This window comes from Salminus brasiliensis, chromosome 7 (assembly GCF_030463535.1).
Source record: "Salminus brasiliensis chromosome 7, fSalBra1.hap2, whole genome shotgun sequence".
Taxonomy (NCBI): Eukaryota; Metazoa; Chordata; class Actinopteri; order Characiformes; family Bryconidae; genus Salminus; species Salminus brasiliensis.
Window position 1 is genome coordinate 2,021,918 of NC_132884.1, and position 15,630 is coordinate 2,037,547.

Genomic DNA, 15,630 nt, shown 5'->3' on the forward strand with positions numbered 1-15,630 from the left:
CTTGTTTAGACCTGGTCACTTCCTAGGATTAGTATCTTGATGTTATCCAGATAAGATATGGCCCATATAGCCCATTTCCAGGTTCAAATTCCGAGCCATGATGCTTTGCCATCAGCAACCGGAATTCAAAAGAGTACAATTGGCCATTTTGTGAATATTTACACCTGCATGTTCATGTCGCTTGGCCTTATCCAGATATAATCCTAACGCATGAAGTGACCAGGTGTAAACCAGGTGTCCTCAAAAGGACAAACAGTTGGAATTATGTGAGTTTTTTTTTTATGACCCAGGCATAAAACAACTAAGGGAGTATCCCTTTGAGCACTCCTGTTAACCAAGACACCTTGGGGAGGCCCTGAACTTGAGGTCAGATGAGCAACACCTGGAATAAACATCACATAAAGTTCCTTATGAACCAAAAAATAACCAAAAATTGCTGCTATTTGCCAAAATGGTTCTCAGTCCAGGTATTGAAGTCCAATACAGTAAATCATTTACCTACAAACACCTCAAATTCAACGTATCAGGCAATTATCAAGCTTCACAAGATGTGCTAGAGCAGGGAACTCGCTAAAACGAACATTAGGTCCCAGAACTGGAATAGAGACAGACTGTTTTCCTCAATGACTTTTGCCATCATGGTGATATCAGCACTAAAAACATCAGTGTTTGACTTAGTGACTCATTTCCACTCGACACGGAAACGGCATCAATGCCTACTTTAGGCTGGCAGCCAAGGCGGCATTTCAGTGAGTTCTGCTTTAACAGGAGATCTACAAATGGCAGCTATTGAAAACATAGTAAAACAGGGCAAACATGGTCAACATGACTCAGCAGCTCTGGGGTTAGCCGTGGTTATGTCACTCCGGCAACAAAAGGATGCTGATTCCTGAATGAATCTCGGTTTCGGTTTCTGTATTTAAAGAAACACTTCATGGGCTCCACTATGTCGGTGTATACCTACAGCCCACCTTTACCTCATTCATCATTGCTCAGTTTCTGACCACAGGACTGTTCTCAGCACAGGAGTGACACTAACCCAGATAATGTGCCCATGTGGGGCCTGTATGGGTATGGGTTTCATGTTTGCCCCTCATTCGAATGCCCACCAGAGTCCCATCAGGGTCAGTGATGAGACCATCTGAGTTGTACAATGGCCCATCTACGCCCCATTGAGATTGGGGTGGGCTGTAACAATGGGGGCCCATTTGGGAAGCCCAACTGGGTCCCAGTAACAACACATGTACAAACATTCTCATGCTTACCTGAAACCCACCTAAATCCACATAAAGATGGCCAAATGGGTTCTAAGCATGTCAGAGAAGTTCCACTTTTCAGTAAAACCATTCAATCTAGTACCTTCTGAGATTATCCTGTGGTGTGGGGTCTGTATAGTCCAATGCAATAATAACTAGCACAATAATCTGAACCACTGCTGTTTGTTGTGATGTTTGTTCAGGAGAAATTCTGAAGACTTCAGGTATTTAGAGATGGGACCAGACTGCTGGTCATGAGTCTGGTTTCAGAGTGCCATGACGCTTTGCCATCAGCAATCGGAATTCAAAAGAGCACAATTGGCCATTTTGGGTATGTGGCTCGGCCTTATCCAGATATAATCCTAACGCATGAAGTGACCAGGTGTAAACCAGGTGTCTTTAAAAGGTTGGAATTATGGAATTATGTGAGGTTTTCAAACTGAGATTTAAAAACAACTAAAGGAGTATCCCTTTGAGCGCTCCTGTTAACCAAGACACCTTGGGGAGACCCTGAACTTAACTGAGGTCAGATGAGCAACACCTGCATGATTCTTTTCAGAGCCTTCTTTTGGGAAGGCTCTCAAAGGCTCATGTGTCAGTGTGAAAAACCATTTAAAGATCTTTAAGAACGTCCACATAATGTAATTATTTGAGGAAGAACCTTGAAATTAGTGCAGTAGTTACATTATGTCTAGGTTTCTCAGATGTCACCAGTCGTGGTTCTGGAGAACCACCTGCCAGCGAAAATGCTGAAATGTGCAGGTCAGTGGGTCCTCCAGGATCAGGTCTGGGAAGCACTGCTTTTGAGAACCAAAAATGATTCGTTCTGTGGCATCGCTCAAAGAACCTCTCATGGCACTGCTTGACTAAGAGTAGATACAGGCAAGAGCCACGAGAAACTGGCCCCTGCTGAAGGGCTAGCGGACATACGCCAGCAAGATGGATCTACAATGGAGACATTTTGCGATAAAGTGGCCAGAGAACGCATACTGCCATCCACTCCTGCCATCAAGGCTCCAGTAGGTTTTCTATCACGGCTGGCTACTAAATCCACTGGAAGCAAATGAAAGCTGGGGGCTGCTTGATATGATCTGTGTGTTCCTCCATTACATAAAATGGAAAACCCACAGATGCTCAGTTTCTAGGGAAAAAAATTTTTTTACCGGGTACAAGGCAGATCCCAGCAAATACAGCTATTTTCTATGATTGACAGTCTGTACTTTCCACACACACAGACACTGTGTATCCTCACGAAGCACACTCAGCGAGCAATTTGCATGGCGCCCTCTGACTGGCCTCTCAGATTTGCTGGCCATGCACTGATTCGCTGAGGAGGACAAGGGGTGGGGCTTTACCAAGACTGAAGTACATATAAAGCAGAGCCAGCTCCAGCGAGCAGACACAGGAATCTACTAGCTGCCTTTTCCTACTACTATCAACAGCTAACCCACCCACTGCACGTGCAGAACAGACCTTCTGCAGGACAGAGACGAGGCATTGGTGCTATTGGAAAGCTGCAAGGCTGCCAAGGCTGAGCTGTTGGGTATTTGCAGAACTGGAGGAAGACTTGTTGCCGATACCAGATCCAGTAGAAAGCTGAGACAAGTACTGACCAGGCAGCCAGAAAGACAAGACAAGAGAGAAGCTACAGACGGAGACAGGAGACAGGAGAAGTGTCTCTTCTAGGAGACTGGCCCTGCTGAGAAGCTCCAACTGTAAGTGAGGGCAAGCCTGAAAGGAGACCTGTTGCAAATACAGAGTGTCTGATTCCAAATAGTCCCAGCAGACGAAGACATCTCAGACGAAGACATCTCTCTGACTGGCCGGCCATGTCCCTGGAAGTGAAAGACAAGACCCAGGTTCGTCTGGTCTTCATGGGAGCAGCCGGAGTGGGCAAGACGGCACTCATCCACCGCTTCCTGAAGGATTCCTTTGAACCCAAGCATAGGCGCACCGTGGAGGAGCTCCACAGCAAAGATTACGAGATCGCCGGGGTCAAGGTCACCGTAGAGATCATGGACACGAGTGGCAGCTACTCCTTCCCAGCTATGCGCAAGCTGTCCATCCAAAGCAGCAATGCCTTCGCCCTGGTCTACGCCATCGACGATCCCGAGTCCCTGGACGTGGTCAAGAGCCTGCGGGACGAGATCCTGGAGGTCAAAGAGGACAAGTTCACGCCCATTGTGGTCGTGGGAAACAAGACAGACAAGTCGGACCGGCAGGTGCAAGCCGACGATGTCCTGTCCATGGTGGAGCTGGACTGGAACAATTCGTTTCTGGAGGCTTCCGCCAAGGAGAACGAGAACGTGGTGGAAGTCTTCAGGGAGCTGCTCCAGCAGGCCAACCTGCCAAGCCGCCTGAGTCCAGCTCTGAGACGGCGCAGGGAGACCTTTCCCAAAGACACAGACTTCCGGCCACCTATGAACAAGACCAACAGCTGCACGGTGTCTTAAGGTGGTCGCAAATTTGCGCAAATTTACCTCCGTAACCCCGTCAACAAAGACATGTTTGGTGTTCAAAATTTGCTTCTTTAGTTCTGTGCTGGAGTTAGGAGGTTAATGTAGCTAACAAGAACACACTGTCCAAACTGCATGCCTCAGTCATCACACACTCACCTCAAACTGTGCTGAGACTTGGTAAAAAACGGACAATGGGCAAATACCAATACCACTGAATTGATACCAGCTGGCGAATATTAGAGTAGCCTCGAACCTCCTCCAGGCTCCAGACGCCAAACATGTATTTTTTTGTCGAGATTGATAAGAGAGGATGGAGAGGAGGCGTTGGGGGCGTTTCCCAAATGCTTGGGAGGCCGGCAGTTGTTGTAGGGGATACATCTGGGTGGGATTCCCATTCTCTCGCTGATGCTGAAGCTGAACAGGGTGAGAAAGTGAGACACTTTAATAACGCGAAGAGCAGCTAAATACCGACGTATTCCTTTCAGATTCCATCTCTGCTTCCTAACCGCAGGTGAGAATGTACCAGTGAAGGAAATACGAGGAAAATAAAAGAATCCAGATGTTAAGGACTGACAAACGAGACTGTTTTGGGTTGTGTTGCTGTGAATGCAGTAAATGACTGTAGATCAATGTGTTCATTCTTATCTGTCTTTGTTTCGTTGGTTTTTTTTGCAACATGTCACTTTGTAACAAAAGCACATTGATCCTTATTGTGATAAGTGTTTCATAATACAGATAATACGAGTATATAGATATAGATATAGATATATTGATATAAATGGTGTGTTATGCTAAGTAGATATTTCACATGTTCCACAATCCACTGTATGAAACTGCCATTATGTTTACAACAATAGGGTCTTGTACATAAATGAACACAACCCATATATATGTTCACCTAGGCATGAACTGTGTAACGTCAGTGAAGTCGGTAATGTTCTCATGCACTTTTATGAGTTTGTATGTATATGTAAAATATTAGTTTGTTTGTTTTTTAATACATGAACTGTGCACTGTGGGCTAGCGTGTAAGGAATGCATTTAAAATTAGATGAAATTAAATAAATGAATAAATAAATCAACTTTATCGGACCATCGGAGATGAGCTTATTCTTCGGCTCGAATGGTACGGCATATTCGTACATTACAATAGACTACACACAATATTACAGTTACTCACTACAGTAACACACCATTAAATCTGAATCCAGCAGTGAACCAGAACCTGAATGAAACCACCACAGGGGAACTTCTTTTTCCTCCACTTCACTGAGTGCATATGTAGCAGACAACACAACAGGGTAATACTGCCCTCTATTGGAAATATGTGGTCAGTGCAGGTGAATGTTATACACCCTAATCTTTGTGCTGCATTTATTAACATACATTTATTCATATAGATCAATTAAACCCTAGTTATATATTAAAAACACTAAACATATAAATAATGATGTAGGAGTTTGATTCTGTCCTATAAATAAGCTTACGGATGGGAATTGTGACATGAGAATTGAGTAGAACTGCAATACTTAACCCACACTATAGCACATTTCTATTATTTTAATTGAGTTAGATTGGGGTACAGTACCATACTTTCACTATAGTACGGTTTCAGCTCTTTAATAGAGTTAGATTGAGATACAGTACCATACTTTCACTATAGTACAGTTTCAGCTCTTTAATTGAGTTAGATTGAGATACAGTACCATACTGTCACTATAGTACAGTTTCAGCTCTTTTAATTGAGTTAGATTGAGATACAGTACCATACTTTCACTATAGTACAGTTTCAGCTCTTTAATTGAGTTAGATTGGGGTACAGTACTATACTTTCACTATAGTACAGTTTCAGCTCTTTTAATTGAGTTAGATTGGGGTACAGTACCATACTTTCACTATAGTACAGTTTCAGCTCTTTAATTGAGTTAGATTGGGATACAGTACCATACTTTCACTATAGTACAGTTTCAGCTCTTTAATTGAGTTAGATTGAGATACAGTACCATACTTTCACTATAGTACAGTTTCAGCTCTTTAATTGAGTTAGATTGGGATACAGTACCATACTTTCACTATAGTACAGTTTCAGCTCTTTAATTGAGTTAGATTGGGATACAGTACCATACTTTCACTATAGTACAGTTTCAGCTCTTTAATTGAGTTAGATTGGGGTATAGTACCATACTTTCACTATAGTACAGTTTCAGCTCTTTAATTGAGTTAAATTGGGATACAGTACCATACTTTCACTATAGTACAGTTTCAGCTCTTTAATTGAGTTAGATTGGGATACAGTACCATACTTTCACTATAGTACAGTTTCAGCTCTTTAATTGAGTTAGATTGGGATACAGTACCATACTTTCACTTTAGTACAGATTCAGCTCTTTAATTGAGTTAGATTGGGGTACAGTACCATACTTTCACTATAGTACAGTTTCAGCTCTGTAATTGAGTTAGACTGAGTTTCACACCTCTCAGTTTAGAGATTTAGCATTTTATTTGACCATAAAAGGATAAAAAAAAAAAGAAAAGAATGGAGTCTAACACATCTATAGACATCTATAGGGGAACTCAGCACTCGGGTTTTTGGATTTCAGATGCTGTTTTTTGTGGCTACTTTTGCTTCTACTTGAGTTGTTATCTGACTGGCAGTACTTTCACTGTGGGTTCCGGCTGCTCTGTACACCTCCGGACTGTGCAGGTGTAATCTAACTTTGCCTTAAATGGCATGCTTCCTTGCATAGAGCCCACACACACACACACACACACACACACACACACACACACACACACACACACACACGCCAACATACACACACACATACAGATGCCCCCACATATAACTGGCCCTGTCCATGTGTTTCCCTTTTCCTGTCTCAGCTGTGATAGGGGCAGCATTGTCTCACAGGAGGAAGTGGCCGAGAGTCGGTTGCTCTGTAGTTCCTCTTTGGCTCATGTTAATAAACACACATTTCTTCCTCACCATGCACATTACATTCGCCTCGCCACGGTACACAGGGAACAAGACACTTCCAATGGCCACAGCAGTGGGTAAGTGTTCTGGGTGAGGCAAACTGAGATGACTTTTTAGGTTGAAAGCATCTAATCAGTGAAATCAGGGAAGCACTGGGCAGTCTACAGTGTCTGTAAGGACTGAGGATGCATAACATTGATGTATGAGACACACTGTATAAGATACTGTATAAGACTGTAATAATAATCAGTCTTCTTATCTGGAAGTGTGTGTGTGTGTTTATATGTGTGTAGTATGAGTGTTTCTTCTATTTCAAATTTATATTTACATATTTTAAAATATGATTTAACGCAGAACACCGATCAGCCATAACACTAAAACCACTGCCCGGTGAAATCATAAAAAAAAACTATTGACATCCAGTGGCTCCTGTCAAGGGGTGGATATATTACGCAGCATTGACATTAACAACTTATGATTCAATTTAATCCAGTATGAATCTGCAGTGTAGTTTTGTCAGATTAATAATCGGTATAATTTTAACCCAGTATGAATTTGATGTATGTTTAGTTTTAGCCTGATATTGATAATTGAGGAGTGAATTTATTCCAGTATGAATACATGGTGTAGTATTTAGTCTAACAGTAATAACTGTTTAATTTGAATCCAGTATGAATCTACAGTGTGTGTAGTTTTTACAGTCTGACTAATAATTGTGGTGCCATTTTAATGCAGTATGAATCTGCAGTGTGTGTAGTTTTACTTGGACATTAATTAGTCATTAATTAAACATTAATTAATTAGACATTATTAGTCTGTGTCGGATTAATAATCGGCATGGTTTTAACCCAGTATGAATCTGCTGTATGTTTAGTTTTAGCCTGATATTGATAACTGAGGAGTGAATTTATTCCAGTATGAATCCACAGTGTGCAGGTTATACAATGACAGCATTAAGTGTGGCTTGCATTTAATCCGGTATGAATCTGCAGTGTAGTTTTGTCGGATTAATAATCGGCATGATTTTAACCCAGTATGAATCTGCTGTATGTGTACTTTTTACAGTCCGACTAATAATTGTGGTGTCATTTTAATCCAGTATGAATCTGCAGTGTCTGTAGTTTTACTTGGACAGGAGTGAATTTAATCCAGTATGAATCTGTAGTGTAGTCTGTGTCGGATTAATAATTGGCATGGTTTTAACCCAGTATGAATCTGCTATGTTTAGTTTTAGCCTGATATTGATAATTGAGGAGTAGATTTATTCCAGTATGAATCCACAGTGTAGTATTTAGCCTAACAGTAATAACTTTATATTTTAATCCAGTATGAATCTTCAGTGTGTTTATTTTTTTACTTTGACATTACTAACTGAGGAGTGAATTTACTCCGGTATGAATCCATACAGTTTGACAGCATTAAGTGTGGTTTGCATTTAATCCGGTATGAATCTGCAGTGTAGTTTTGTCGGATTAATAATCGGCATGATTTTAACCCAGTATGAATCTACAGTGTGTGTAGTTTTTACAGTCCGACTAATAATTGTGGTGTTATTTTAATCCAGTATGAATCTGCAGTGTGTGTAGTTTTACTTTAACATTATTTGACATTAATAACTAAGGAGTGAATTTAATCCAGTATGAATCTGCTGTATGTGGCTTTATATGGCAGTAATCCTTTTTTAATGGGCTTAATCCTGTATGAATGTTCAGTAGGAGGTGCTTTACAGACCCCTGCCCTGCTGGTCTTCGCCCTTGGACTTGGTCGAAGCTCCACAGTGACTCAAATCGAACCTGCGGAGTTTAGAACAAGTACAGGGTCTACGACACTAAATCGCTTCTTTACAAGGGTTAAAGTGCACCTTCTATTATGACCAACATGACAAACGGTTAGCACATCAATCCCATCAGAGATCACCAGTGTCAAACTGAGAGGCTTGCATTCAAATTGTCCAGAATTTGACCTTCTCAGACCCCCATAACGGAGGCTGTGTAGGTCAAGCGTTCTACAAACCAGCCCTCAAATCAATCACCAGTCATCAGTATTCAGTCAAAGTCTGCACTGGTAGAGGACAATGTTTGCCTGGAGCCAATTAACATGATACATCATATGGACAAAAGTATTGGGACACCTGCTCATTTACAGTTTCTTCTGAAATCAAGGATATTAAAAGAGCTTATTGTCTTTGTTGGAGTAACTGTCTCTACTGTCTCTACTCTACTGTGGGGAAAAAGCTTTCAACTAGATTTTAGAGGGTGGAGGATTGCTGTAAGGATTTGATTGCCTTCAGAGACAAAAGCATTAGTCATATCAGAATGTTGGATGATTATCACCACTCCAACGTCATCATCATCATCAGTACTTCTCTACAAGGACTAGACAAGCTGTGTGTGTGTGTGTGTGTGTGTGTGTGTGTGTGTGTGTGTGTGTGTGTGTGTGTGCACATCTCTCTCAGCAATGGGTGCAGCTTAAAGTAGCTGAATGCATTCGTTAGAAGGGGGTGTCCACAAACATTTGGACATACAGTGTAACTTTGTCTATTTCTGTAACTTTTGCAACTCTTATGACTGGAGGCAGTCTGGCTTACCCGGATCAGTCGAGAAAACGGAAGCGAATCACAGAGCAGATCTGATTTATGACTGATTGGAGACAGACTTTAACACACAAGATGATTTATTGGTCAAATGTCGTCAAACAGACAGACACAGAACAGAGGAGAATACTGCTAACAGCCAGTGTTTGAAGCCTTGGTCTCACTGCATGTGTGTGTGTCTGTGTGTGTGTCTGTGTGTACCAGAGAACAGGACAATATGAGGTTTCACAAAACCTGTAGGAATGCAAAGACCGTTACTGTAAAGTCCAGAGCACAGCGACCCAAGATCCACCAATCAACACCGACGTTCTAGTGCAGGTGGCCGGTTTAATCGCTATGTGTAAGCTTTATAGGACAGAGGAGGTGGCATTATGGAACAGCGTGAATGATGGAAGAACGTCCTAGAACAGTTTGAATGGAGGAGAACATTAAAGAATAGTGTGAACGGAGGACATCGACTGCAAATAGGCAAAAGAAAAATCTTTACCAGGGAATGTAAGAGAACATGAGACAGATGGAGAACATTCTAAAACAGTGTGAATGGAGGAGAACATTGTAGAACGTTGTAGAATGAGGGAAGAACATTGCAGAACAGAAACTTCTAGAGTAGTGTTGATAGATGAAGAACATTCTGGATAATAGTGTCAATAGTGGACTTCAGTCTAGAACATTGTGAATGGTGAGGAACATTCTAGAACCGAAACTTCTAAAGTAGTGTGATTGTGTGAAGAACATTCTAGGACACTGTAAACGAGGGATGAACATTCCAAAAAAGAACCCTTTAGAACTAGTGTGAATTTGTGAAGAACATTCTAGAATTGTGTCAATGGAGGACTTCAGTCTAGAACATTATTGAAAGGATGAGGTCATTCTAGAGCATTGTGAATAGGAAGAACATTCCAGACCAGAAGCTTCTAGAACAGTCTGAATGGGTGAAGAATGTTCTAGAAGGTTCGGAATGACAATGGAGGACATCAGTCTAGAACGTTGTAAATGGGGAAGCAGAATTTTCTAGAACAGTAGTGTGATTGAGTAAAGAGCATTCTAGAAAATTGCAGAACAGAACCGTCAAGAGTAGGGTGAATAGTTGAAAAGCATTCAAGAATAACGGCAATGGACATCAGTCTAGAACATCATGAATGGATAAGAATGTTCTAGATGGGTCTGAATGACAATGGAGGACATCAGTCTAGAACGTTGTAAAGTGGGAGAAGAACGTTGTAGATGGTTCTGAATGACAATGGAGGAAATCAGTCTAGATCAATGTGAATGGGCAAATATATATATATATTTTAGCGCAAAACAGGGTCTTCATGAGTCCTGATGTTATATGTTTGCCATATCTCCCACCCCTTGGTCGGTGTGCTCCGGGCTCTAGAGTTCTGCTCTGTATGGAATGCTGTAGAATTTGGTATTCTTTAATAATGGAGATCCCTCTCCTTCTTGTCCCGTATCTCTGGAACTCTGAGACAGATATGCTGATAATTACGTCTGTGCTGAGCAAAGCACTGCAAGCACGAATTCCCTCTTGAGGAAGATTCTAATACTGTCACGCTTTACAGAAATGGGCCTCCATTCAGTGGCTGGTCTCTAAGTGCTGTCCCAGACTTAGCGTCCATCCTCTAAATCCCAGACAACCCACCAACCAAAAAAAAAAAAAAAAAAAAAAAAAAAAAAAAAAAAAAGACCCCAAACCGCTGGCCAGCGCGGGGCTAGTCGTCCACGGTGACGTTGCGGAACAGGTAGGCCATGGACTCTCCGTTGTGGATGCGGCGGATAGCCTCAGCTAAAATCATACTGACGTCCACCGTTTTGATCTTGGGACACTGTAGCTTCTGGACCTCGTGTGGGACAGTGTTGGTTACGACCACCTGAGGAGGAACACAGGCAGGAAACACATGAGGGTCAAAGGTTAAGATGTAACGCTAGCTTCACTGTACATGCACCTACACTATATGTCCAAATGTTTGTGGACACCCCTTCTAATAAATGCATTCAGCTACATTAAGCTGTGCCTATTGCTGACATGGATGTGCAAACACTTTGTCTAGACCCTGTAGAGAAGTATTGCCAATAGTATAGGACTCTGTGAAGCAGATTAACAACATATTAAAACCTTTTGACACCATGCTGCCTAATAATGCCAGGAGGGGTATAAAGTCCCCCCAGCATTGAGCTGTGATGATGATGCTCCTCCAAAATCTAGTAGAAAGCCTTCCTCCCTGGACAGTAGAGACAATTACTCCAACAAAAGCAGGATCAATTCTTTTTTTAATAGCCTTGATTTCCGAAAAAAACGTGAATAAGCAGGTGTCCCAATACTTTTGTCCATTAAGGGGAACACGTCAGGACTGTTCACAGAGGTGGCAAACAGGAACCAGACACTGTTTTAATCAGTTGAAGGTGGAGGGATACATGCTGCAGGGTGTTGTGCAGCAAAATAGTCCCTAAAGAAAGCATTATTTTCAGTTTCTGCACGATTTTATCATCATCCGCATTCCATATGAAGCTATCTCTGTAACTAAAGACGAGCGTCTGCCAAATACCAGGAGTCTAACAGAAGGAGCCGTTATAGAGGGGACCTGTGAGCGCAGTCCATTTGCATAATGCAAATAAGTACCTGCAACTGCAGAAAACAGCACACTAATATAATACTCTCTACTCTACTACACTTCATTCCTCAGCTGGATGTAATCACGGTACTCCTGGCCGTTAGTGCACAGGTCAATACATTCAGTAATCCTGGACTGTACAGCATATAATACATTCTTTTATACTGTAGCTAAAATATCAGACATCGTAATAAAAAAGGTGTAAAACTCTTCTCTAGAATTAAGTCCAGATCTGCATCCAGCTGTATAGGAGCCCTGTCCTCCGATCTATGCAAAAAGGTTCACATACCTTTACACCACCCACCCACAATAAACCCCAGTTTATTATTAACAGAGTACGGGAGTTGTGTTGGGGTTATGCTTATAGGAGTTCTACAGGTAGACACTCACTGACCACTGACTTTAGAATAAACCCAAATAAACATAAAGTCAGTGATCAGTGAGTGTCTACCTGTAATTAACTCTATATAATCCAAATAATCATCATGTTAAATAAAGTTAGTATTACAGGTAGGCACACTCACTTATCACTGTATGTTTATGTGGGTTTATTCTAAATGTTATATAGAGTTAAATACAGGTAGACACACTCACTGACCACTGACTTTATGTTTATTTGGGTTGATATTAATGTTATATAGAGTTAATTATAATTAGGGTATAATTCTCTCCCTCACCTCATCTATAGCAGACTCCTCTATAAGGCGAGGAGCGTCCGCTGACAGCAGGCCGTGGGTGGCCATGATGTAGATTTTATACGCTCCTCTCTCCTTCAGGATCTCCGCTGCTGCCACAAAGTCTGCCACATCATCGATGATATCATCCTACAAAAAGAAATAAACAAACAACAACAACAACAACAGAAAACATGTGAACGATGAGGGGTGTTAAAGTCTGCACACTACCACACTAAATAGTGTGCAAGTATAGGACACCACCACAATGTCATTCTTCACTCCAGTGTGTACAGCCTAGGAGCATGTGATATGGGACACAGCCCACATGACTGTAACACCGGTGATAATCAATTAATTAGCTCATAATGCGTCAGCTCATGAGGATGCATTAGCCCACTGAAAACCTGCACAGAGCAGAAGATTTCCATGAGGGGAAATCTTAACTAGTATCGCATCTTAGTCCTCCCCTAGTGGTGGAACGCTGCCATTACACAAACACTGATGAAAATGACTAATATTTCTGTAAGAGCAACATGTTGAACCAATAAATCCAAGTCCATATCAGCTTTTTTTTTTTTGTGGTCCATGAGTTTTCTGAGCTTGCCTGAACAAAACAGAACACAATTCTGAAATCTTTTAAATCACAAAAAATAAATAATAATAATAAATTAACAATTAAATTTGTGACTAGTGACATTTAACAAACTGGCAGCTTGTCTGATTTCTTTTAAAGAAGGATTGGTTGGATAAGCGAGGTGTTAGATGGGAACTGGGAGTACTGGATTTCCACAGTGCTATTTATATTTACATAGGGAATCATAGGGATAAGGGATCCACCCTTACCACAATGATGGCGATTCGACCCCCAACATCTCCGACGACCGTGATGGGCGGTTTCTCTTTGGCCATCATCACTGAAATGAGAGTAAATATTACAGTTCATATTGAACATGGTAGAAATACATGGCACACGGGTTTAAAAGCCCGTGATCATAAAGCCTCAGGTACACACACTCGTGACCGTTCACCTCCGTACAGACTGTAAAGAAAGTTTACAGATAGTTTACAGTACGGTGCCTGCGATGAACCGCTAAGCCAAGCCTTTCTTTACACCTGCTTGCCAACCCTTAACTTGTTTGAAAATAAAACAGCATTTATTGATTACGTTAGGACATTTCTTTTCAGGCTACATTATTGGCAAAACAATGCATTGCAAGGAACATGACAACTAGGGCTGGCTCAAACTCTGAATCTCACCTGCTTTGAATGCTTGATTGTTATTTCCCAAATACTTTTTCTTTAAACCTTAAAACTCTAATATTTACTTTTAATAACACAATATTAATATCTACTTTTTTTTTTACTGCAGTTCAAAAATATATCCACTAGGTGGCAATGACGTATTGCTGAAGGGCAGGATTTAAAGTGCTACACAATAAGTGCATTAATTTTTTTTTTTTTTTTTTCTTATTTATATTTCTAATTATAACTTTGTGTAATAATTATTATTAATAAATATATTAGGCATTACTGTCATTAATAATAATAATTATTATTATTAATATTAATACTTATTCATTATTTTCAATTCCTACTTTATTTATTATTATTGTTATTATTATTTGTTATAATCATTATAATTATGAACAATTAATCTCTTTTTAAATTACTTTTTTATTATTATTATTGTTGTTGTTATATGTATTATTTTTTATGGGCAATTAAGCATTATTTTTAATTCATACTTTATTATTATTATTATTATTATTATTATTATAAATGTTATTGTTATGAACAATGTCATTATTGTTAATACATATTTTATTATTATAATTTATTTATCCCATTTTCCCTAGCAATGCCCCACATCTCTTTTGAAATACAGTACTAGCCAGAGTTTGACTTTTCTCAGCCCATCCTGCCGTCCTGCTGGGCACTGCGTTGAATGAGTTTTTCTGCAAAACGGCGGTCTGGTAGAGAGGTGAGGAAGTGAGTGTGTGGATCTGGGCTGCAAACGAGAATCAACTGAAATAAAACAAATAAATACTTTATCAAGCCATGCCAACTAAATATGACCAGAAAAATCAGACAAAAACAAATAAAACAAGCAAAAAATAAATAAATAAATAAATAAAATCACACGCCGCCAGCATGCTCACAAACTGGGATTCCGGGTTCGGATCGGAAACGAATGTTCTCCGACTGAATCCACAGAGCATGTTTAAACAAAGAAAATCACAAAGGAGCAAAACACACAGGGCTTGTATGCATGACTCATCCCGGGAACTTAATGAGCTGGGATCAGTCTTTCACAGCTGTCCAGTTAAAGGCTCATTCTGAGAGACTCAGACAGAGGATACATACAAGCAAACACCAAATCACCTCAGGAAGAAGAAGCAGGAGCACACAAAGAATTCCGAAAGCAGATTAGGAAAATCCTAAAGTCCTGAAACCACAGAACCATTATTCCCACGACTCCACCATAAGCAAAGGAGGTTAGATAATAATATAATAGCTGCAGAGATTATCATCATTTAGGAAGCCCACCCAGCTAACATGTCCATGTGGGGTCTGCATGGGTAGTTTTGTCCTCAGGTCCTCAGGCCCCACATATGGATGCCCTCAGGGTCAGTGATGGGACCAGGAGGGGTTAAGTATGGACCCCAACTGGGGTGTACAATGTGGATGCGGCCTAGATGGGACCAAGGTGAGATTAGGGTGGGAAACCCAATTGATTCCAGTTCCAATAAAAAAAAACCCAGAGCCCACCTGTAGCCCACCTGTAGCCCACCTGGAGCCCACCTGGAGCCCACCTGGAGCCCACATGGGCATGCAGGCTGGGCAGAGTAGTGTTTAGCCTTGAAATATTAAAAGCTCATCTCTGTACTAGACAATCTGCACCTTTTAAAAATAAAAAAAGGTTCTATAAACGGTTCCTCGAGCGATGCCATTGAAAAGGAATCACTTTTGGTTCCATCAGGAACCGTGTTTGTTTAAAAGGCTTAAACGAACCTTTCCCTGGATGCACAGGTTCTTCACACTCATATCTTTCTCACA

General features: G+C 40.9%; 1 protein-coding gene and 1 pseudogene across 2 annotated transcripts in view; one reads left to right on the top strand and one right to left on the bottom strand.

The window, feature by feature from the left end:
- Positions 1–2,670: 2,670 nt before the first annotated feature.
- On the top strand, positions 2,671–4,806 carry LOC140559310 (GTP-binding protein Rhes pseudogene; annotated as a pseudogene).
- Positions 4,807–9,346: 4,540 nt separating this feature from the next.
- The window catches only part of LOC140559771 (phosphoribosyl pyrophosphate synthase-associated protein 1-like), a 24,056-nt gene continuing 17,772 nt past the window's right edge, over positions 9,347–15,630 (bottom strand). For both annotated transcript variants that reach the window (XM_072683389.1, XM_072683388.1), the window contains 3 exons: positions 13,417–13,487; positions 12,574–12,720; positions 9,347–11,155 (listed from right to left, as the gene is read on the bottom strand). In XM_072683389.1, the coding sequence (XP_072539490.1) occupies positions 10,997–11,155; positions 12,574–12,720; positions 13,417–13,487 (377 nt within the window). In that variant the 3' untranslated portion in view covers positions 9,347–10,996. The remainder of the gene's footprint in view (positions 11,156–12,573; positions 12,721–13,416; positions 13,488–15,630) is intronic.